Source organism: Ciona robusta, chromosome 8 (assembly GCF_009617815.1).
Source record: "Ciona robusta chromosome 8, ASM961781v2".
NCBI classification, from domain to species: Eukaryota; Metazoa; Chordata; class Ascidiacea; order Phlebobranchia; family Cionidae; genus Ciona; species Ciona robusta.
In genome coordinates this window covers 7208217-7232426 of record NC_143242.1, presented here as the reverse complement: position 1 = coordinate 7232426, position 24210 = coordinate 7208217, and the positions used below count along the sequence as shown (strand labels likewise).

At 36.6% G+C, this 24210-nt stretch overlaps 4 protein-coding genes across 5 annotated transcripts; all 4 read left to right on the top strand.

Annotated features, from left to right (window-relative positions):
• The first annotated feature begins 424 nt into the window (after positions 1–424).
• LOC149732945 (uncharacterized) lies at positions 425–7755 on the top strand. Of its 2 annotated transcripts, none has more exons than XM_089882954.1 (12): positions 425–607; positions 1066–1216; positions 1823–1947; positions 3096–3177; positions 3450–3510; positions 3938–4036; positions 4288–4327; positions 4703–4856; positions 5215–5339; positions 5708–5792; positions 5875–5935; positions 7623–7755. In XM_089882954.1, the coding sequence occupies exons 1-12, from the start codon at positions 510–512 to the stop codon at positions 7649–7651; spliced, it is 1110 nt and encodes a 369-aa protein (XP_089739080.1). In that variant the 5' UTR covers positions 425–509; the 3' UTR covers positions 7652–7755. The 2 variants fall into 2 exon arrangements, with proteins under 2 accessions (XP_089739080.1, XP_089739079.1); XM_089882953.1 differs by lacking the exon at positions 7623–7755 and adding an exon at positions 6294–7567.
• Positions 7756–7876: 121 nt separating this feature from the next.
• On the top strand, positions 7877–10961 carry LOC149732944 (uncharacterized). Its single transcript, XM_089882948.1, has 6 exons — positions 7877–8017; positions 8120–8319; positions 8700–9438; positions 9744–10300; positions 10562–10604; positions 10666–10961. The coding sequence occupies exons 1-5, from the start codon at positions 7939–7941 to the stop codon at positions 10565–10567; spliced, it is 1581 nt and encodes a 526-aa protein (XP_089739074.1). The 5' UTR covers positions 7877–7938; the 3' UTR covers positions 10568–10604; positions 10666–10961.
• A 740-nt stretch (positions 10962–11701) lies between these two features.
• On the top strand, positions 11702–16292 carry LOC149732943 (uncharacterized). The gene is made up of 4 exons (XM_089882968.1): positions 11702–11991; positions 15074–15175; positions 15381–15484; positions 15914–16292. The coding sequence occupies exons 1-4, from the start codon at positions 11961–11963 to the stop codon at positions 16118–16120; spliced, it is 444 nt and encodes a 147-aa protein (XP_089739094.1). The 5' UTR covers positions 11702–11960; the 3' UTR covers positions 16121–16292.
• An 881-nt stretch (positions 16293–17173) lies between these two features.
• Positions 17174–23639, top strand: LOC149732942 (RNA polymerase-associated protein LEO1-like). Its single transcript, XM_089882946.1, has 11 exons — positions 17174–17823; positions 18220–18330; positions 18567–18641; positions 18856–18968; positions 19442–19624; positions 20020–20169; positions 20912–21070; positions 21400–21566; positions 21818–21888; positions 22401–22520; positions 22830–23639. Exons 1-11 carry the CDS (start codon positions 17442–17444, stop codon positions 22952–22954), a joined length of 1656 nt encoding a protein of 551 aa, XP_089739072.1. The 5' UTR covers positions 17174–17441; the 3' UTR covers positions 22955–23639.
• The last annotated feature ends 571 nt before the right edge of the window (positions 23640–24210 follow it).

The following is a 24210-nucleotide window of genomic DNA, read 5'->3' as shown; positions in this document are numbered from 1 at the left end:
GAGAAATTAGAATGAATCGCTGTCCCATCATCCCCACCCTAATATATATATGGTTTAATCATCTTCATTTTAAATGTTTTTTTAAGACTAAAACTATCTTTATTGTTAGTTAGAAGTATAGTAGCGTGGGGGAAAGTGGGACACCTTTAGCCCGTAATATCCAAATATCCTGATCGTGTTTTATACAGCCACCAACGGTCTATGTGAGTCGTGAGGGTATGGTTTTATAAATCTTTAAATGCTCTTTGTTTACTACCAAATTAGACGAGAAAATAGAATGAAAAGGTGTCCCATCTTCCCCCGCCCTACTGTATCACATTTATGGAGTTTGTTGTTCGTAATGAAACTGAAAAAAACGTATTTCTTGCACTGACATTTATTTATATTTTGCATTTAAAAAGTGATACAAACATTTAAGAGAAAATCGGTCAAGTCAAGCCAGTAGGTTCAATACTACTGCATAATAAATCACTTATTACTGCATCGTATGATAAGGTACATGCATTGCAATGGCAAATATAAAGCTAGCCATCAGTGTTATTCTCGTTTGCTTCGTTGTTTCAACTTCAGCGGTTGGCAAGACATGTGATAGCTCGGAACCCTGCAAGTAAATTCTTGTTCATATTGTCGTATATGTGTTGCAAATTGTGGTAACTTGTAAATGGGCACGTAAGTGGTTGATAGTATTTATTTTAGGGGGAACTAATTTTTGGACACGAAAGAATTACATTTTTAACCAGATTACCATACGAAGTAAACTTGTAAGTCCTGTTGGTAACTTGTAAGCGGAAACGAGGTGTATGAAACAGAACACCCGTGTTATAACGACTGTCGTTTTACTGCCATGCGAGGATAAATAAGTTACATACGTGGTAACTCGTAAGCGGACACGAGGTGTTTGAAACAGAACACCCGTGTTATAACGACTGTCGTTTTCCGCCAAGCGAGAATAAATAGATTATAATCATTCCTTTATTTATAATAAAGAGAATGTTCATTCATCTTTTTGAAATCAACAACGACGATCAGATTATCCTACTACACTATAATACACGTAACTTTCAGATGTTCAATGTCAGACGGGACTGGTGAAATAAACTTACGAAGCTTAGCGAGTACCGATGGCTTGCCAAAGTTCACCTTACCAACTGGTTATTGGAATTATTCATACAACCCATGCGAAGCTTTCAACTCTACGAAATACACTGGATTAGCTGTAAGTTTTTATACGTGTAGTAGTACCGATGGGTAAACTAGGACACCTTTAACGCGTATAAACATCTAAATATCCTGATCGTGCTTTAAACAATTAACAACGGTCTATGGGAGTCGTGAGGATATTGTTTCATAGTTCTTTGAATGTTCTTTGTTTACTACCAAATGGGATGAGAAAATGGAAAAGGTGACCCATCTTCCTCCACCCTACTATATATTAGTCAAATATGTAATGTGGTAGAGTGGTTATAAAGCGCCTGCCTGTTATATCATAGGGGTTAAGGGCTCGAGGCCTGGCGTAACTGCTGTTGGTGGTGTCTACCCGACAGTCATTATAACACAGGTGTTCTGTTTCATACACCTCGTGCCTGCTTGGCAGTTACCATGTATGTAATGTATTTATCCTCGCATGGCGGGGCAACGACAGTCGTTATAACACGGGTGTTCTGCTCCAAACACTTTGTGCCAGCTTACCAGTTACCACCTATGTAACTTTCTGGGTGATTGTTTCTATATACATCGCTTTATAACCAAGGTCCACTTAAGATATTTATTCAGTATGCCATGTTACGACTCCCATATAATGATTATCCTGAACAATATACAGGTGGTCCAAGTAAATGCGAACAACCCGAATGAAGAATATGATTTAGGCGTACAAGCAAACGAGAAGTTTGAATACAAAATCTCACAAGGAATATATGTGGAATATCGGGCCAATGATTATTTGAGGTGATTGTTTTAAACTTATAGTTTGCTGTTTAGTAGGTTGGGGTGAAATGGTCCAGGTTTTCATTTTCTTTTACCGATATAGTACACCCATGTTTTCAATCACGATTAATACCAATTCGTTCTTTATATACAGTAGGGTGGGGGAAGATGGGACACCTTTTAACTCCATTTTTTGTCTCATTTGGTAGTAAACAAATAGCATTTAAAGAATTATAAAACTATATCCTTACAGCTCTTATAGAATGTTGCTAATTATTTAAAACACGGTCAGAACATCGAGATATTATGTTATGAAGGTGTCCCATCTTCCCCCACCCTACTATATAGGTTCGTAAGGATAGGCTTAAACGATTCGATATACAAATATTATTTTTGTTACTAAAAAAAACATGTACCACATAACTCTACATTTGTGGTTGCAGGTGTACTTAATAAGCTGTGCTCGGAATCGGTTTTTAATCTTTTTTCCTTCTTTCGTTTTGCCTGCACGCGTTTTACTCGATTTTCTTGTGCGTTCGCGATGCGGCGTAGCAATTATTGTTTTTGTGATTTTCGCCTCACATGGAGCGCTTGAAGCATCCTAGGTTGTAACTTGTAAATTTGTTACAGTTGTTAAATAAAGTTTTATGTATTTTTATGTAGACTTGTAACTGTGAACAACAGCTTTGTAAGCGCTGATTATTGACAAGTTGTGACGGTTTATTTGTAGTTCAAAAGTCTTGTTGCGAGTGTAGGCTTATTGTATGCAGTTTTAACTTAATAGTTTTCAACTTATGAAAGAAAGCTATAGTTTAGTGAGAATAAATAACCTTCAAGTACAAGCTGTATGTGTTTGTTTCTTAGGCTTTTAACGACCTTATATGAGTGGTTAATTTATGAGCGGTTAGTTCGTATGAGCGGTTACACGTAAGCTATATCGACCCAGCAGCATGCAAAAGTATAGTATAGTTATAGAAACGATATAAGGGGTCAACATTCGTATATAGTTCACCAGCCATACTTTTCCTGACAACTTTACTTCAATACAGTTTTTAACGCCTATCGTCTAATGACTGTTGTTTTGCTGCTAATTTCCTTCTCTTCATTGTTTTAATTAATTTGAGGTACGCAAACTTAAATGTTATAAACCTACTTTTTGTTTATTTCAGGACGTCTCGTGTCTACCTAAACTGCGAGCCAACAAATGTTGAGCAATTAATTTTCCTCGGGGAAAGTATTTCAACTGAATATGTGAGTACTGTGGGGTAAGATGGTACAATAATAGGTGGGGCAAGATGGCATAATATTTCTTGTTCATGTTTTTATATTCTAAAGTAAACGCGGTGTATGAAACAGAACACCCGTGATATAACGACTGTCCTTGCCCGGCCGTAACTCGTAAGCTGGTACAATGTGTATAAAAAAACGTGTTCTTACAACTGTTGTTGCCCGCAAGGATAAAACAAGTCACGTTGATTCAGTCATATAACAATAAACCCTAAGATTGCTTTTTACTTTTACAGGAATTTATCCTAAATACTCCATGTGCTTGCCCGGGGTTTTGTGACGATAATGGCCTTATTGGTAAGTAAATTTAATATTGCAGAATGTGAAAGCGTAGTACCATGGAAATCTTATAAGTTGTCTATGGTAGTGCTTAACAGCGGGGTAAGGTGGATACCGTTAACACAGAATATCTCGTAGTACAGAATGAGTTGTATATGCTTGGTTAATGAATTATATTTCTAACATACTATTTATAAAGTGATGGTACCTGTAGCGTGTTTTAACGACTGTCGTTTTTTCATACCTTTCTTCGCTGGTATATAGTATAGGGCGGGGAAATACGGGACACCTTTATCACATAATATCCAAATATCCTGATCGTGTTTTAAACAATTAACAACGGGAGTCGTGAGGATACAAGAAGGTGTCCCATCTCCCCCCCCCCTACTAGAATCAATTCTTCCTTCATTACAATAAATGAACTTACATTACATTATCTCCCCAGATGGAATAACCACCGTCACAGTACCGGTCACTGAGCCGCCTACAACCACTGTACCACCAGTGACCACTACTCCACCTATCACCACTACTCCAACCATAGGTGAAGACGTCATACATTTGTGATGTCATGTATTTGTGACGTAATATAATTGTGACGTAAGATAATTGTTCGTTATATATTTGTGACGTAATAACTTGGATGACGTCCTATACTTGTGACGTAATTTAGGTGACGTCATATATGTGTGACGTAATATTTCAGATGACGTCTTATATTTGTGACGTAATAATTTAGAAGACGTCATATATAAGTAACGTAATATGTTTATTTTTATTTTGCTTTTATTCCAGATCCTAACTTGCCTCGGTGCGATCGCACTGGTATTTGTAGGTAAGTTGCAAAATTTTGATTTAATATTAATGATAAATCCTATAACTAAAAGTTTAGATAAACCTTCCAATTGCCATATGGATATGTTATGATGTCTATACTATAAGGTTTAACGTATTTCCCCAGCATAGAGGGAAGACGTGACACCTTTAGCGCCCAATGTCCAAATACCCCATTTGTGTTTTAAACAGTTATAGTTCTTTGAATGTTCTTTGTTTACTACAAAATAGAACGTGAAAATAAAATAAAATGGTGTCCAATTTTTTCCTACCTTACTGTATATATATTCCCCAGCTGGTCATATGGGTATGCTATGACAGTTATACTAGTTTAAGGTTTAATGTATTAGCTTACATATATGCTTACTATATACAGCTGCTCAATGTCAGATGGGACCGGCTTAATCAACTTAAACAGCTTAGCAAGCAAGAACGGTACTCCGGCATGGACTATACAAGACTCCTATGGGTGGCAGTATGAATATAACCCGTGTGTTGGATTTACAAGTCTGTATTACACCAACCTAGCTGTAAGTATATTCTACATTACGTTTTAATGACGAAATATGGTTCATTGATGCTATACTGCTACCATTGTGGGCGTATGTGTCCTTGGGCAAGACTTGGGCAAGATACTTAACGTTAATTGCTCGAACCCAGTGGTCATTGATGGTCACTGATACTAAATGGTGCGATACAAGAGAATGAAAACAAGAAACTTGTACCCCAACCTACTATACATACACATAGATCATTTTACCCCAGCCTACTATGTATATACATGAACCATTTTATCCAAACCTACTATATATATATACATGGACCATCTTACCCTAATCTAACTATATGTGTACATGGACCATCTACTTATTATATACGTTGCTATAGATTCTTCAAAGCAGTATCTACAACACATGGGACGAATACGACCTGGGGAGTCAGTTATATGAAAGTTTCATCTACAGAGCTGCAGAAGGCGTGTCGGTGGAGTATTATGCGCAGGACCAACTAAGGTTCGTTTCTAGAAGAATATATTCTGCCTTTACAATTACAGCAGTGGTTCCCAGACTTTATTTCTTTACAAAGCATTATGAAAGTTTGCTGAACTTGCGAGCCAGCTTTATACGACTACCCCTTAAAAAAGTTTGAACTTGCCCCCCCAGCACTTTTTTAGATTCTTGGACACAGACTCGCGTTTACCTTAATCGAAGGAATACTTGTTCAGGTATAGTGGTTTACAAACTGTATCTGTGTATTGCTACGACCCTGGTGCGCCGTTTTAATTTGTTGGAAGCGTCAAGCCCTTTGTATATTTATACCAATGTTACACGTAATACACAATACTTTGTTATATTTATACGAATGTTATTTGTTGTTACAGAAAATCAAGAGTAACATTAGTATGCGAACCAGAAACAACAGAACATGAACTGAAATTCCTGGGAGAGCTAATTATAACAGAATACGTAAGTCTCACAAAATCAATTGGAAGAGAACGACGGTATTATAGCCTTTATAGTATCTTATACATAACTTTTTTATTTTTAGGAATTTGTTCTGACTGGGCCGTGTGGATGCCCGGGTTTGTGCGACGATAACGGGCTTTTATGTAAGTTATTATACTAATATAATATGACTTTAGGAGTTATCGTTATCTAAGGGATGCATAAACGATATGTTATGTTTTTAGAACATTGAAGGGTAAAATGGGCTATAGATCGCTTGCGGCCTGTAATATATACAATTGTAACTTACTTTATCCTCGCGTGGCCGGAATACGACAGTCGTTAAACACAGGTGTTCTGTGTGTATATAATTACAACATTAAACGATGTAATATCAAAAATAGTTTAATAGCGATTAATTTCTTAAGACTTTGTTGGTTTAAAAAAATGAAACGTAAAAATGTAGTAAAAGGAAAAAAATATAAATTCATCATTAGTTTTATAAAAACGTATAACTTATAGCCCCTGGTACCACCACAACAGCAACTGTTCCATCTAACACCGATACAACAACTCCTAATGGCAATGTAGGTCCAGAACCTGTTCCTAAACCCGGGGTAAATTGGGACATAGTAGGGGCATCATTGGTGGCGCTTATTTTTCATGATCTTATTTTACTATTCGTCGTGTCTTTTATATTAGTCCTGCTTAAATTCGTTTTCAATGTTGCGTGTTGTAGTAATTCTGCTTCAAAGTATAGCATGCAATCAACAGCGTAAACTAAATGAATAATTACAAACGTAAAGTAATTAAAATTAAAAAGCATTTCGGCAAAAATCATACGCAAAATGTCGGAACGGTAATTTGCATTAGATGCACAGTGTGAGATAGATACCATTAACAAATAATACCAGGATTTACCATCTTACTTTTCTTCGGTTTAAAATTGTAAGTTTAATATGCGCATGATAAATATAGATTCGTTCAATTCTAATAAACGCCCTTTAATTTTGATCAGTTTTGTGCAATATGTTTTTGTCCGTGAATATTTGTGCTTATAAAACAAACACTTAACTTTTACGGGGTTGACATTCTATCTGCTGACTGGCGTTGTTGAAAATGTTCAAGAGTTTACAACGCTGCGGGTGCTTGTTGGTTTAACTTGAAACTCGTAAAGCTGACCTGACTAAACGAAAGTGGCCACAAGAGCTATATTTTGCAAAATTATGCGCGGACGTATTCATTTGTTCAGCTTCCAGATTAGATACTTTACGCTTGAACGACAGCTGGCGACGATCCAAAATTGACCTTTTAAACCGGATTAAAGCAACTGTGCACACAGTGGATGCGTTTGCTGCAAAATTGTGCTGAAGTATTTTGCAGCAAACAGTTTATAATTTCGAAGCTAGATATAAGAACTTCAAAAACAAATGTTACAAAATAGCCGTTTAATTTCTGTTGTTTTTGTTTATGGTTGTATAGTGTAATAATGAAGAAGCAATAGAGTTATTTAATACAAGAGACAACTATTAATTTGAGCTAGATACGAACGACCCATTTTTAAACTGTCTTTTTTAAATTTACACGATGCATTTGTTTCCCACTAAATATTTCGCATAGCTTTTGCACCACATTTATTGGCATTTAAATTCCTATTAAAGCAACATTCATGCAACAGCAGTTTCGAAACTGTTCAAGAGCTCTTGTAAAGTAGCTAAAAATAATTTCTTTTTATTTTGTTACATATAAGCCACGTGTTTTTAAAATAAAATCCCTTCCTATGAACAAACAAACAACGTTGTTCGGTATTACCCCATGTAAGTGTCATCACAATACCCATTGTTTGCTCAGGGGACTGCAGCCACTCACAAGCAAGCTAAGTGAACTACAACTCTTACAACTCAAACACGGATAATACCATGTTGTTTTGTAGCTCGAGAACTTCGGTATTTATAAATATCGAACGGCAACCACTTAAAAATATCTAGTTCTTGCAAGTTGTATGTTTGCTTATCGAAAAAGTCCAAGGGCTGCCCTGACGCCCGAATGTCTCCTCCAAAACCGGACATCCGGCTGCAGATTTCTATAAATTTGGTCCCTGCAATGGTTCGGGTCATTTACAGAAAGTTGATTTTGTTGTTGGAAAGACATAGCAACAGTCATCAGCATGCGTTGTATCTTTATGTTAGCACTCGTCCTCGGGACAACTTCGGCCGCTTCCATTCTCTCAATGCCAGATCTTCCTAGTAAGTCAAAATGTAAAGTTTTTTTTATTTACAAGAAATATTTGTAACTATTAGTTTAAAGATGTAAAAAAGTAAAATTCAAATCATTTTGCTTTTTTCTAGGCATTTTGAATGGCGGTTCATCCATGGCAACTGCTACCGCATTCGTGAAAACCGGAGGCCCAGAAACCTTTCTTTCCGACTCCGGGATCAGCAGCTCTTCTTCTGCCTCAGCTTCTGCTTCCGCCTCAGCCTCCGCTTCCGCATCTTCTTCCTCATCTTCTTCCTCAACATTCTCCATCGATCCATGCGTTGATGTCAAGGTGAATTTACGTTCTTTTATAACTATAGTACTGGGAGGTAAAATGGGACACTTTTAGCACATAATATCCAAATATCCTAAATGTGTTTTAAACAATTAACAACGGTTTATGGGAGTCGAGAAAATACGGTTTTATAATTCTTTGAAAATTCTTTGTTTACTACTAAATGGAACGAGAAACGAAAAGGTGCCCCCACTCTACTATATATCTTAACTTGTTTTATTTAAAAAATAAATCAATATGAGTAAACTTATACTGTATGTTGGGTTTAGCAGCTTTGCTTTTATTTAACGCTTTGACTGAAATAGTGTTTTCGTTAATTTAATTGACCAGATCTCCGTTAATTTATTCGAATAGATAAATAACAAATTTATCATCAGGTTGAAGAAGATGAACAAGTCCCAGAGGAACCTTGTATTACCGGACCAATCGAACTCCGAAACACTGTCATTACTGATGATGGCGAAACCGTCACTGCTGACGACGACAGAATCGTATGGAAGACTCTTACCGCTGCTGACCTTTCCGCGCCTCTCAAGACAGGTTACTTCAGACGTCGAGTCACACCAGCACCCCGTGCGCCATGTGCCGACCTCGTTACAACCCTTGCGCCATGCGCACCACCAGTAACCATCTTCAAGCCATGCGAGCCAGAAACCCTGACCATCCCATGTCAAACTAAAGTTGTCGACCCATGCATCACCCCTGTTTCAATCCCATGCCGACCAACTATTCGACGACCATGTATTCCACAAATCCGACGACCATGTATTCCACAAATCCGACGACCATGTGGACCAAGCTTTAGACGACCATGCTTTGGTCAACGCCGAATGAGCGCATGTGCCTCTGCGTCTTCAAGAGTGTCATGTGGACCATCAATCCGACGACCATGTATTCCACAAATCCGACGACCATGCGGTCCAACCATTAGACGACCATGCGGTCCAACCATTAGACGACCATGCGGTCCAACCATCCGACGACCATGTGGTCCAACCATTAGACGACCATGCGGCCCACAAATCAGACGACCATGCGGCCCACAGTACCGACGACCATGCGGCCCACAAATTCGACGACCATGCGGCCCACAGTACCGACGACCATGTTACCCAAGTAATTAACTTAATATAATACTAGTAATGTGATTAGCGCGCACACCCCAAGACCTGAGAGTACTGGTTCGAAACTTTACGCTGCTGCTATTTAAGGCTTGCATCTTTTTTGGCAAGACACTAAACTTGCTCCAACCGAGCCATACATTAAACAACTCCCTACTAAGTTATATGCGTGGTAACTCGTGAGCGTGCACGAGGCGTGTGGAACAGAACACCCATGTTATAACGACTGTCATCCCGCCCCAAGTGTTGTTAAGACGTTTAATTAATTTATACAGTAAATAAAACAATATTATGTTACAGCTCGTCGATGTGCACCAGCTCCATGCGTACAAATTGAAGAGCCATGCATTGAAGAGCCATGCATTGAAGATCCATGCATTGAAGATCCATGCATTGAAGTATTGGAAGATCCATGCATTGAAGTTGTAGAAGATCCATGCGTTGAGACTTTAGAAGAGCCATGCGACCCAGTGCCATGCGTTGAAATCGTCGACGAGCCATGCATTGAAACCATCGAGGAGCCATGCGTTCAAATCGAAGAGCCATGCATTCAAATTGAAGAGCCATGCGTACAAATCGTAGAGCCACGCGTACAAATCGAAGAGCCATGCGTACAAATCAAAGAGCCATGCGTACAAATCGAAGAGCCATGCGAACCAGTCGCCCCAGAACCATGCGCACCAAGCAAGTTCGACTTCAAATTCCCAGATATCTCCAAATACTTCTCTGGCAAGCTCGGTTCATCATCTAACGCATACGCTTTATCCTCTGGCTCCTACAGCGCCTCCTCATCCGCATCTGCCTCAGCCTCCTCTTCTGCCTCAGCCTCCTCCTCTGCCTCAGCATACTCTACCGTAGTGAGTACAACTGACATACCTAGGCTATATAAAGAAAACTAAACTGCATACATATATCATATATAGATACCTCAGCTGTCTTAAGACACCTATGTCATACTCTGCCTACTGACAGGGCAGAATATGTTCTCATGGTTAAATACTGCCTATATGCCTAGGTTAAGTCTAGATAATGTAACTTTTTTAAAGACAACTATGGTTATATTTTTATGTTTTATCCACCCTGTGCCCGTTAATGTAACTTTGTTTTTTACCTTTCAGTACTAAGCCGTTGTTCAGAGCGACAACAAGAGCAGACGTAGAGGTATAACGACAACATATTAGGCCCTTTGTAAAAGTTCTTTTAACTTTACTTTTTTTCACAGTTAGAAAACGTAGAACCGTAGACGAAGAAATACACAACGATGTTACTGCTCCATCACCTCAAGAGGCCCATCTTCGTAGTTTAAAATACAAATGGCGTGTTCTCCCCTTTACCTTACCTCTCCTTCTCTATCTCCTTTCTAATGCCTTCTTAGATCTTTGTTATTTCGCAGTTCGTTACATCTTCCTCAAGTAGGCCTATCTCTCTGGCTGTGAATTTATGTTGGCGTAGTGGCTTCGCTTAATAAACTGCTTCTCTTTAAAGCGCCAAAGAAAATAAACGGGTTTTGTTTAAAATGAGAAAATAGAAATTTAATTACACCTTTGCAGTTAATCCAATTATACAGGTTAAGTTCCGAATAAGTAAATATCTAGTGTAAAACCTGCGACCCTGAGTTGTGTAGGGCACAGTCCGTATATAAACATGTTTATATAGTAGGATGGGGAAAGATGGGACACCTTTTCATTCTATTTTCTCGTACATTTTGGTAGCAAACAAAAAAACATTCAAGGAATTATAAAACCTTGTCCCCGCGACTTTCATAGACCATTGTTAATTGTTTAAAATCAGGATATTTATATATTTCGTGCTAAAGGTGTCCCATCTTTCCCCACTATATACGCATTCTGGTGTAGGGCATGGGCTATATGGATCAATATATAAACAATTACACAACTAAATACTTAGAAACTCTAAACAAATCATGTTTTGATTAAAACAATAATGCAACATATTTTTGTTTGTTTTTTAATTGTTTTAGTACTCCCCTATTAAAGTGATATGCTTGCCCTGATCTTGTCCGTTCTAATTTTCACTGCGGGTCATTTAAATTTTAAAAATCAACAAAATGCGTGAGTTGTTTAGTTGTGAGTTACCGTAAGGTTGCAGCGAGTTAAACGCTGAATTAAAATTAGAACTAAATTAGTAGTTTTTATAACACTGTTGGGCAGTAGTGAAGAATCTGGTTATAGGGTTTAGAGATTAGTGGTTAGCAAATTAGGTGGGGGGAAGACTCTTCACTAGCACCCACAGGTGTTCTGTTTTATTCACTTCGTGCCTGCTTACGAGTTACCACGTATAGGTCGTGGGTTATTACGAGTTACATTTGCCATTTACCAGTTACAGATAACGTGGGGGGAGATTTTTTCACAAGCGCAAAAAGTAGATTCTTTATTTGTTGCTTTCAGTGAATATATTCAATCATAGTTGAACTTGTTTTATCTGATGTTAACAATTATTGCAAATATTGGTGACATAAACACCTCCAAAGAATAATCTCAATATATATTGAGGAACATGGTACGACAGCCACAAGTGCATTCACCAGGTAAACAATAAATATTACCGATATTTAGAGAATTCACAAATGAATAAATGTAGCTTGCTTTATCCTCGTGTGGTTGGAAAACAACAGTCATTTTAACACGGGTGTTCTGTTCCATACACCTTGTGTCAGCTTACGAGTTACCATGTATGTTACTTTCTGTTTTATTTTTAGATTATTTTTTTCTTTTTATTTGGCTGATAATTTGGACAACCCATTAGTGGCCGCTGGATTACAGCAATTGCCGTTAAGTGTCTTACCCGAGGACACCTACACCCACAATAGTAGCAGCGACCCTCTTGAACCCATTATATAATAATTTTACACCAAGGTGATCCTAGAATACAGATATTCTAGCGGCCATTTTCGATACCTTCTACTGGTACCACCAACCTAAAATTTTGACACTGTACTAACTAGACCCCAGCGGTACCGATTCTAAAATGAAAAATTTAAAATTCAAAAAAATATTAATTATGAATATTAATATTCGTCATAAAAACATATTTATAGAATTTTCTCCCGATCCAGCTTAGAATATGTTATAGCGCTAAGTGATACCTAAAATATGAAACATTATTTTCTTTAAAAAAGTGCGGGGATAGATGTTAAATATAAAAAAAGTATGATCATAACTTGAATCATATAAATATTATATTTTTGATTTTTTTTGCGAAAATATAACTTACGCATACATCTATGTAGGTCACTAGCATGTTATCCCCATCGAAAAAAAAATTAATTTCAATTTTTTTTTATAACTGAATATTAGTATTCGTCATAAAAATATACTTATAGAATTTTCTCCCGATCCAGCTTCGAATATGTTATAGCGCTACGTAATACCTAAAAAATGAAACATCATTTTCTTCAAAAAAGTGCGGGGAAGGGTTCAGAATACAAACAAGTATGAGGGTCATAACCAGAATCATACAAGTATTAAATTTTAAAATATTTCGACGAAAATATAACTTACGCATACATCTATGTAGGTCACTCACATGTTATCCCCATCGAAAAAAAAATTAATTTCAACTTTTTTTATAACCGAATATTAATATTCGTCATAAAAATATATTTATAGAATTTTCTCCCGATCCAGCTTCGAATATGTTATAGCGCTATGTAATACCTAAAAAATGAAACATCATTTTCTTCAAAAAAGTGCGGGGATGGGTTCAGAATACAAACAAGTATGGTCATAACTTGAATCATATAAATATTAAATTTTCTATTTTTTTGCGAAAATATACATTACGCATACATCTATGTAGGTCACTAGCATGTTATCCCCATCGAAAAAATAATTAATTTAATTTTTTTTTTTAAATTTGAATATTAATATTCGTCATAAAAATATATTTACGGAATTTTCTTCCGATCCAGCTTTGAATATGTTATAGCGCCACGAAATACCTAAAAAATGAAAAATCGTTTTCTTCAAAAAAGTGCGGGGATGGATGTTAAATATTGTGGAGAGTATTAATTACTCGAATTTCGGGTTATTTACGGTTATCCTGTCCGTACTTACGTACCTGGAAATATATCAAGAATTTTAATTTATTTGTTTCAATTAATACAAAAGATTGTTTGTTCTTGAAGCCTCTAAGATTAATTGATAGGCTCGATCGAATTGTCGCAGACAATAATGAATGTCTAAAGGAAAGGAAGATAAACCTGTTTGTTATAGAAACACCTGAAGTAGAGGTGCAAGGTCGCTTTCGCCCATTTTATGATAATCTTTGCACCTCCGTTCGTTAATTTGCGAATGTGTTCATCTTTGACATTTATAGAGTTTTAACGTTGTTGGCAAGGTCCACCAGAGAGGAGTTTTGTGCAGTTGTAATCTAAACACTTTACTCTTCTACTATTCTGCAAACTGATACGATGCAGAATTAATAGAAGAGTAAAAAGTGAGGAATAGTGACCAAACATTTAGTGATCTCCTCGTTTTCTGTTCGTTGATCATCGTCGGATTCCTGTAGAATATAACTGAAAACACATAGTTATCATAGGTAGTAAACAAATTAGTCAGAGCAATTGATACAAAACCATTTAACGCCGATACTTTTAGCCTCACTAGGTATATCAATATTCTTATATTTACTGTTATAATTTTGTTATAAAAACATTTATGTGGATTAATATGTACTATTTTTGCGTTCGTGCAAATAAAATATATGAACACGAAATTCGAGTAATTAATACTCTTCACAATATTTAACATCCATCCCCGCACTTTTTTGAAGAAAATGATGTTTCATTTTTTAGGTATTTCGTAGCGCTATAACATATTCGAAGCTGGATCGGGAGAAAATTCCGTAAATATATTTTTATGACGAATATTAATATTCAAATTTAAAAAAAAAATTAAATTAATTATTTTTTCGATGGGGATAACATGGTAGTGACCTACATAGATGTATGCGTAATGTATATTTTCGCAAAAAAATAGAAAATTTAATATTTATATGATTCAAGTTATGACCATACTTGTTTGTATTCTGAACCCATCCCCGCACTTTTTTGAAGAAAATGATGTTTCATTTTTTAGGTATTTCGTAGCGCTATAACATATTCGAAGCTGGATCGGGAGAAAATTCCATAAATATATTTTTATGACGAATATTAATATTCAAATTTAAAAAAAAAATTAAATTATTTATTTTTTCGATGGGGATAACATGCTAGTGACCTACATAGATGTATGCGTAAGTTATATTTTCGCGAAAAAAATCAAAAATATAATATTTATATGATTCAAGTTATGATCATACTTTTTTATATTTAACATCTATCCCCGCACTTTTTTAAAGAAAATAATGTTTCATATTTTAGGTATCACTTAGCGCTATAACATATTCGAAGCTGGATCGGGAGAAAATTCTATAAATATGTTTTTATGACGAATATTAATATTCATAATTAATATTTTTTCGAATTTTGAATTTTTCATTTTAGAATCGGTACCGCTGGGGTCTAGTTAGTACAGTGTCAAAATTTTAGGTTAGTGGTACCAGTAAAAGGTATCGAAAATGGCCGCTAGAATATCTGTATTCTAGGATCACCTTGGTTAATTTTACAGGTCCTTCAACCAGCAGAACACCAAACAAATCGAGACATAGCCAATCTTCTGCCTCTGGTTCTGCCAAGAGAAAATCAAGTCAACCAAAGAAAAAAACTCCAGGTATCCCAGTGTTTATTACCCAAGCTCTACAAATGCGTCATAGATTTTTAACCAAAACAAATTTTGTAGGATGACATTGTTAAAATACAGATACACTAATGAATCATTTTTTTAGTCTCTCGTTTTTCTATAGACAAAGGGAGAGTATGCTGCATCAAAATCATGCATATTTAAGTTTTTGTCACTCCTACATTTTGCTCCACAGTTAGGAAGCCGAGGAAAAGACCTGGTGTACAAGTTTTGAAAGATATTCGCAAACTACAATCCACTACCAACCTTTCTATAAGAAAACTCCCTTTCAGCAGAGTGGTTTGTTACTTTGTTAAAGTAGTATTAATTTTTCAACTGATGTTCTGTGTACAGGCCAAAATGTCTGTGAAGCACTTTCCACCTTTTTAGGGATGGGCAAATGCATATATTTATACATTTCACATTTAATGTTTAGTCTAGTATAAATATACATTTGCTCAGCCCCAAAATAAACATTAATGAGTCACCCATGAAGTTACATGCTTGGTAACTCGTAAGGGGCACGAGGTATATGAAACAGAACACCAGTTTATAACTGTCCTTGCCCCACCACGCAAGGATAAATAAGTTACATACGTGGTAACCCGTAAGCGAGCACAAGGTGCATGAAACAGAATATCTGTTTGAAACGACTGTCCTTGTCTTTATAAATGAGAATAAATAGATGAGATTTAGTAATTCATTGCTTATATGTTTCTGTATTAACAGGTGCGTGAAATACAGTACAAAATTAACCCACGTATCTCTGCATGGCAAAGCTTGGCAATCCAGGCTCTGCATGAAGCAGCTGAAGCTTATCTTGTCAGGTTTTTCGAGGATTGCAACCTGGCAGCCACTTTTACAAACCGTGTTACTGTCATGACTAAAGACGCCCAGTTTATCAGGAAGCTGAGGCATAGAGATGGAACTGAATGAGATATTAGTTTTTAACCAACCATCATGGACTGCTTTTATTCGCGTTATTGTAATAATCTGTGTTTATATTTTAACATAGATATTTTTACACACTGCCATGTATTGTATCCAAAATAAATTGTTCACTGTTTTTTTTAGTTCGCCAAAAACAACAACTTTTTTAAACTAAAAAGGTTCTGTTTTATTTAAACTGTTTGATGGAATAATTTGGCACAGGATTTCTGGGTTTTTTAAACTAAATTGCATGTATCAATGGACACCCGACACTCAATGGCAATTACCAGAAGGTAATTCACCTTTAGAAAATGAACTATTTGTCTATCAGTATACATTAGCAAAGATCAGTTTAAAAGCACCTAGGAAAAATGAATCAACAGCAAAACGACTGTCATTAAACACACAGTAGGGTAAAACTACTTAGGAAAAGTGGTTGTTAAACTCAGTTTGCAGATTGAGTCAGAATCCTCATTAAATCAACCCAAAATTTAGTAATATGTAGACCATATGGTTTTATAACAATTTATTTTGTGTATAATTCTTAATACTACAGAACAAACTTGTAAGTGCCGTGATATCTTTAGTTTGAAGACCCCTAAATTTAAAAGTTCACTGTAATACAATTTTTATGTACGGACGTGACCACGTGATGCATAATCATTCATGCGTGTTAAAGCATGTTTTGATTTTTTGTATGCAGGTATCCGTGTTTGTTTTTTATAGTTTTAAGCAAGTATTATGATAATTTAAGGTATTTTTAAACAGATAAAGAATCCTCGTTGCTCGTTAAATGTAAGCATTGGTTTTTACGTTGAGTGGTAACGTATACATTCGTATACAAGATAAACGGACACTAGTGAAGATTGAATAATCCTCCGGTACATAAAGCAGAATAGGCTGGAGGAAAGTGTTGGAGGTTGTTGGTTAGCAAATAAAGTGGGGGATTGTTCACTAGCACCGATAAACGTAGACCTAGTGTACTGTAAAACTGTATAGTGTAAACTTGTATATGTCTGGTGTTGAGTATTGTTTGGTATTCTATTTGCTTGTGGTTGTTGTTTAAGTGTTTATAATGTATTCTACAGGTTCATAATAGCCTAGGTGTATTATATTTGCATTGACATTAGATTTTGCATGCCAAATACCACAAACTGAATGTTGACCTGATTTATTGGATAGTTTGAATTTGCCAAGTAAAGGAGCTCTAAAAGTTGGTCTGCATTACTAATAAAGGATCTTTAAAATTTGGTTTAGTTAAAATTTGCACCAACAGCAAAACAGCATACAAAAGAACATTTGAAGGAATTCTTAAACTTGGTTTGAAATGGAAGAAGAGCAATTATTTGGGGAGGATAGTTCCAATGATGATGATGGTTCGGATCATGAAGAAAATCCCGCAACGGAAGAGGGATTGTTTGGAGGGTCCTCCCCCGAAGAGGAGGATGCGGGGTCAGATGAGGAGCAAAACGTTGCAGGGTCAGATGAGGAGCAAAGCGTTGCAGGGTCGGATGAGGAGCAAAATGTTGCAGGGTCGGAGGGAGAGGATCAGGGATCAGATGAAGAGGTGCAGGAGTCAGGAGAGGAGGAAGGAGGAACTCAGGAGGAGAATGAGGAATCGGGGAATGAAGAGCAGAGTGGGGAATCTGGAAGTGAACAAAATGAGGCTGGAGGAGCTTCAAGTGATGAGGAACAAAATGAGGGAGAAGGTAACTTTTACTTAATTTCGCCCTGTTTTATATTATCACTTGATTGGCCACCCTGGCGCAGTGGTTATTGTATCTGCTTGTAGCCCGACGTGAAGTATGGAACAGAACATTCACATTATAACGACTGTCTTTACCCTTCCAGGGGAAGATAAATAAGTTACATATGTGTAACTCATAAGCGGGCACAAGGTGTATGAAACAGAACACCCGTGTTATAAGAGCTGTCGTTGCCCCACCAAGTGAAGATAAATAAGTTACATATGTGGTAACTCAAAAGCGGGCACAAGGTATATAAAAGAAAACACCTACCTTATAACCACTGTTGTTGCGCTGCTACGTTGCCCTGCCAAAGGTTAAATAAGTTACATTATCGTCTAAAACCAACCTTTACACCAGGCACCCCTCAACCCCAACAATCAGGTAGTGACAGCGAAGATAACGAGGAAACAAACACAGCCACACATGAAGTGGAAGCCGCATCAAGTGATGAATCAAATCCACCTGAAGGTAATATCATATTTTACTTTATTTTATTCAATATTGTTTGTGTCTAAACTTGTATTCTATTTAAAAAAAATTAAACTATTAAAATATTAGTATTCCAAGAAACCAAAAAATGTTTAAACTATGAAATAATATTTTCCTTGCCATAAAATAAAATAGAAGAGACCATTGGATCAGTTGAAGTCTATGAGTCTACTCCAATTAGGTATTTAATACATTAACACTTATATTATATTCAGATCAAGAAAAAGTGAGCAACTTATTTGGAGATGCTGATGATATTTCATCTTCCGATGAAGAGAAGCAAGATACAGGTGACTGCTTTCTTTATATATATCTATGTATATGTTTAAAGTTATTACATCACAGATCAGATGTCAAGTATTTGTCAAAAACTTAGCACAAGCTCTCATAGCTTCGATAGCGGACAATTTTTTTAGACAATGTTTATTCGAATGGCAGATTTTGATCCTTTAAAATCACAAAACAAAAAGTTCCCATATTACTTTTCCATCTTTTTTATTCCAGTTGAAGCCATGGAAGAAGAAGAGGAAGAAGAAGAAGTTGTTCATCGAAGATCAAGGATTACTGATGATGAGGATGAGGTGGAGGAACAACAGGAGCAAGAGAAGGAATCAATGGTCAAAATAATTTTTAATTATATATATATATTTTTTTTTTTTTTCTAAAAAAATTTGTTAATGGAGATTTTTTTGTTAACATCAGATAGAGTTTTTTTGTTAACAATAAAGGCATCAAACTTTTACACACAGGTGGCAGTTATAACATAACTGTTAATATATTATTTTAGTTATTTCCTTAAATACGATAACAAAGAAAAAAATTAATTTAATTAAAAAAGGAAAAGAAGGAAATTGGCAGTAATGTTTAGTGATTAATGCAGTAAGTATTCATGTGAGGCCTGCCCACCCTGCCACCCCAGGTTTGGTGCCTAATTCTGTACATGGATTAAGTGACATATACTTTCGCCTTTTTATTAAAAGTTAAAGACTTAGAATTTTGAATAAAAATTCCTTGGTTTATCTGCCCACCCTGCCCCCTTAGGTTTACGGCCCGTGATGAAATACCTATTACAACACCACCATAATCACAGGAGACACGAATTGAAGTGGAAATCCCGAAAATAATGACGGACCTTGGATCGGCGATTCATTTCGTGAGGTTTCCCAACTTCATTAGCGTGGAGGCCCGACCGTTTGATCCAGCTGTATACGAAGATGAGATTGAGGAAGATGAGTTGTTGGATGAGGAGGGAAGGACAAGGCTCAAGTTAAAGGTGAGGTTGGTGGGCAGGAACCGCAGGATTATTCTGTATGTATTGGGAAGCTACACTACAGGATTTCTTTATTTTTGGCCGGGAAAGTTTAAAGCTGTGGAAGATGTTGCTAGAGTAAAATTGTGCAGATATTTTGCTGCACTTATGCTAAATACTTGTGCTGCTGTACTTGTACACACCCCATTGGGTTGTTGAATCTACAATAACGTTTGTCACACCAGCTGTGGCAAGCTAAATCAAAGTTATTTTTTGGAAAGAAAATGAAACTGTATTCCTGCTTTTGCCTTTTAATAATATTTGTCTTTCCAAATTGATTGTGTTGTGCAAGAATATGTTTTTAAGGGTGACCATTTACATTTCCCTTTAAAATACCACCAATAACTTTACCACACCAGGTTGAAAACACGATGCGTTGGAGGAAATACGTTGATGAGAACGGGATCGAACTTCTTGAATCGAACTCACGTTTGGTGAGGTGGTCGGACGGTAGTTTGTCACTTCATCTTGGGTCGGAGATATTCGATGTCCACCAGATGTCGCTACAGGTTAGTTTCAAATTACTAGCCCTCAAAATTTAGGGAAGCTTGAAGAAGCTATTACCATTCTGACCAAAGGCGCCAGATTTGTATTTTTTTGAAAGAAAATGTGACATTGCAGTTACACTTATAGTTGTCAAACATAGGGAACCTCATTAATTAATGTGGTGAATGCAGTATACTGTGGCCCTGCTTGTTTGTATAGACAACTAACACCAGGGTAAAACCTGGGGTGACATTGCAGTTACACTCATAGTTGTCAAACAGGGAACCTCATTAATTAATGTGGTGAATGCAGTATACTGTGGCCCTGCTTGTTTGTATAGACACCTAACACCAGGGTAAAATCTGGGGTGACATTGTTAAAATACAGTTACACCCATAGTTGTCAAACATAGGGAACCTCATTGATTAATATGTTGAATGCAGTATACTGTGGCTCTGCTTGTTTGTATAGACACCTAACACCAGGGTAAAATCTGGGGTGACATTGTTAAAATACAGTTACACCCATAGTTGTCAAACAGAGAACCTCATTGATTAATATGGTGAATGCAATATACTTTGGCTCTGCTTGTTTGTATAGACACCTAACACCAGGGTAAGAACTATTTTGCACTTTAAACTTGAGGGATAAAACATATAACGTCACTTCTGTTTCAAACATTTCACTTCAGACACCCTAACATTACATTATGGTTGTATAGGCTTCCTGTAGTATTTATATAATAATCTAAGATTGTTATTCCAGGGCGACCACAACCATTTATTCATTCGACAAGGAACCGGTCTACAAGGACAAGCCGTATTTAAAACAAAACTAACGTTCCGACCGCACAGTACTAAGTCAGCAACTCATAAACGAATGACAAGTAGGTTAGCCATGAGGCATAACCAGAACCAACAGAAGGTAAATCATATTTAATTCCCGTATGTTCTCTATAACTGTGACTAGGTGGTTAGATGCTTGCAGCGTAAAAAAGATGCATCAATCAATGCTTGATGCTAATTTGCATATAATATGTGTTTCCTTGGCCAAGCCACTTATTGGACATTGCTCCAACCCAGTGGTCCCCAAATGGGATTTAGGCCAGAGTTGGTTTATTTCCCCAACAACGAGCTTTAATTTCTATAATTTTTTACTAAGTTTTGGAAAATTTACTTGTATAAGTATATTTATATTTACTCATCAAGGGATTTTCTATAATTTTTTCCAATTCTCAATCTTTTTTATTTCAGGTCCGGGTCCTCCCAATCGCTGGTCAAGATCCGGAGTCGAGAAAAGCTGCGTTGTTGAAGGAAGAGGAAGATCAACTGAAGGCTCATATGAGGAGGGAAGCACAGAAGAGGAGGATGAGGGAGAAGTCTCATATGAGAGGACTTTCATCAGGATATCTGGAGGAAAGGTGATGTTGTCAGTATTGTTATTCTGGTTGATCTCGTTCTGAGGCCTTACAATGTGGTTTGGGACGTTGAACAGTTAGTTTTTAGCTATGCGCGATTGTTTGTTTTTAGGAAAGGAAATAATTTAACGACACTTCAACATAAAGTTGTCCCAGAATGACGGAGTTGGCCAATCACCCCAAAAGTTGTAGTGTTTTAAATCGGCAGGATTGTTTATTTTATACATTTTAACACAAAGCTTTTCCACTTTCAGATACGACGACCACACCACTAACGATGACGATGAAGAAAGTGTATCGGCTCTCAAGAATCGATTCAAATCTGGTACGCAGAATGTTTTAGATATAACTGAAAGTTTTATCTATGTTTAGAATGTCACCCATACAAAAACAATTACAAACCAAGTTACGTATACAGTAACTCATAAGCGGGCCTGAGGTGTATGAAACAGAACACCCACGTTATAATGACTGTCATTGCCCCGCCATGCGAGGATAAATAAGTTACATACGTGGTAATTCATAAGGGGCTGAAACAGAACAGCCATGTTAACGAATACCAGCTACATGAGGATACATAAGTCACACATGTGTTAACGGGTAAGGGGGCACGAGGTGTGTGAAACAAAACACATGTGGTATAACTTTATAATTATAAATGCATCCATGACCGTGCAATCCTTGATACCACCAATGGTGCACATATGTAATCAAGTTTACATATTCTATAGTGATAATGATTGTACAAACATACAAATTACCTCATTATTAAACCTATGTTATAAACTTGAAAGCTGTAAATTTAAACGTAACAAATATTAATCTTTCCACCCATAGGCCACCCCTTCTCACACCGCGACAAGATATATTCATCGGATTCGGACACCGAGGTCGGGCGAAGATTGATGAACGCTAAAGATTTAAGTTCAGATGACGATGATGACTTCATAGAGAAAGGTTTGTGATGTCATAATGATATTGTCATGTCATATTGATGGTTCGAAAACATAAACCACTAAGTTACATACGTGGTAACTCGTAAGCAGGCACAAGGTGTTTGAAACAAAACACCCGTGTAATACCGACTGTCTTTGCCACACCACGACTTTAAATGGTATTATAGCAATTATTTTTTCAATAAAATCAGGATTACAATAACTGTTTTATTAGATTTGTGAATGTGTTAATAGAAGCCCTTTAAAAAAAGTTTATTTTAAATGTATTTCATATTTTAATTTTCTTTATCGTTTGTTGAAAATTGCTCAGGAGCCAAAAGACGAAAGCAAGAAGATGGGGAGGGGAGGAAGAAGAAATATATTGTTAGTGATGAAGAGGAAAGTGAAGATGAAGTTGGAGATCAACATGGGGAGGATGTGGAAGTTGGGGAGTGATGGGAAGATGGCTTAGGATCAATGTTGGGAAATGACAGTGAGTTTATAAACACACGGAGTGCGTTTGCTGAGTAAGCAATGATTGAGTTGTTTAGTTACGTCAATCGATGGTTATAACTTATATGACTGGTTTAGTACTGTTGTGCTACCAAAAAAGGGTCGAAAAAGCAATTTTCCTAGTAATAATGAAACAAACAGTTTTATCCGCTACAATGTGATAACTTATCAATGTAGATTAAGTTGTTTTGTTTGTCTATCGTTGGTTATATTCTATAGCCTCATGCTATCAAGGCATACCTTACGAACATGGGGTGTAGGAAATAGTTTTCCAATTATATTTACTACGTATTGGTCGAACAGTGAATGCTGTTGCAATGTAAAGTTGTACCATCTTATTACTTCAATCGTTGCGTTAGTTATAGAATGGTTTTCTACTGTTATTTGATTAACACGGGAGTCAAAAAGACGGTTTTACTAATGGTGCAGAACCTGAGCTGTCTGACAGTACAAGTGATATTCCTTTAGAAAAATGTTTCTTGTTACAAAATTTGTTTGGAACAGATATGTTTGGAATTTTCTCCATTATTTTTTCTGTTCAATTTTTTAAAACTTTTTTTAGAAACTGTTTCTCATTTTTGCATCAAATTTTGTTAAAATATCAATATAGATATCAAGAAATGTTTCAGCCCACTGAGTTAAACCTATTGAAACAAGGTAGTGGCTTGCAGTTTCATATTTGCAGTCGGTGTTTTCGGGTATGATTATGATTTGAAAAAAAAGACAGCGCAGCACTGAAGAGTTATGAGTCTGAGTGTTATTTTTCATATTGTTTCTTTCTATGTGGATGAGGTTTTACAGCAAACCCAGAGGTGGTCCATCACCTAAACATTGTAAACGCACATTCTGTTCTACATGGGTGAGGTCCTACAGTGAGGCATGCCATGGGACCTGAGATTTAGATCAAAGTTGACCCATTACCCCAACATTGTATATGCACGTTCTATTCTATATGGGTGAGGTCCTACAGTGAGATATGTCATGGAACCTGGGATTTAGATCAGAGTTGGCCCATTAGTTACCCCAACATTGTATATGGATAAGGTCTTACAGGGAGGAACACATTTAAATCTGGAAAGACACAAGACACGCAAGAGAACCTGGGATATAAACTACCGCAATATATACTCTGCCAATATACCTGCCAGAGTTGGCAGGTTTTGCCTCTACTAAACTCAACTAATCTGCTCATTCACAAT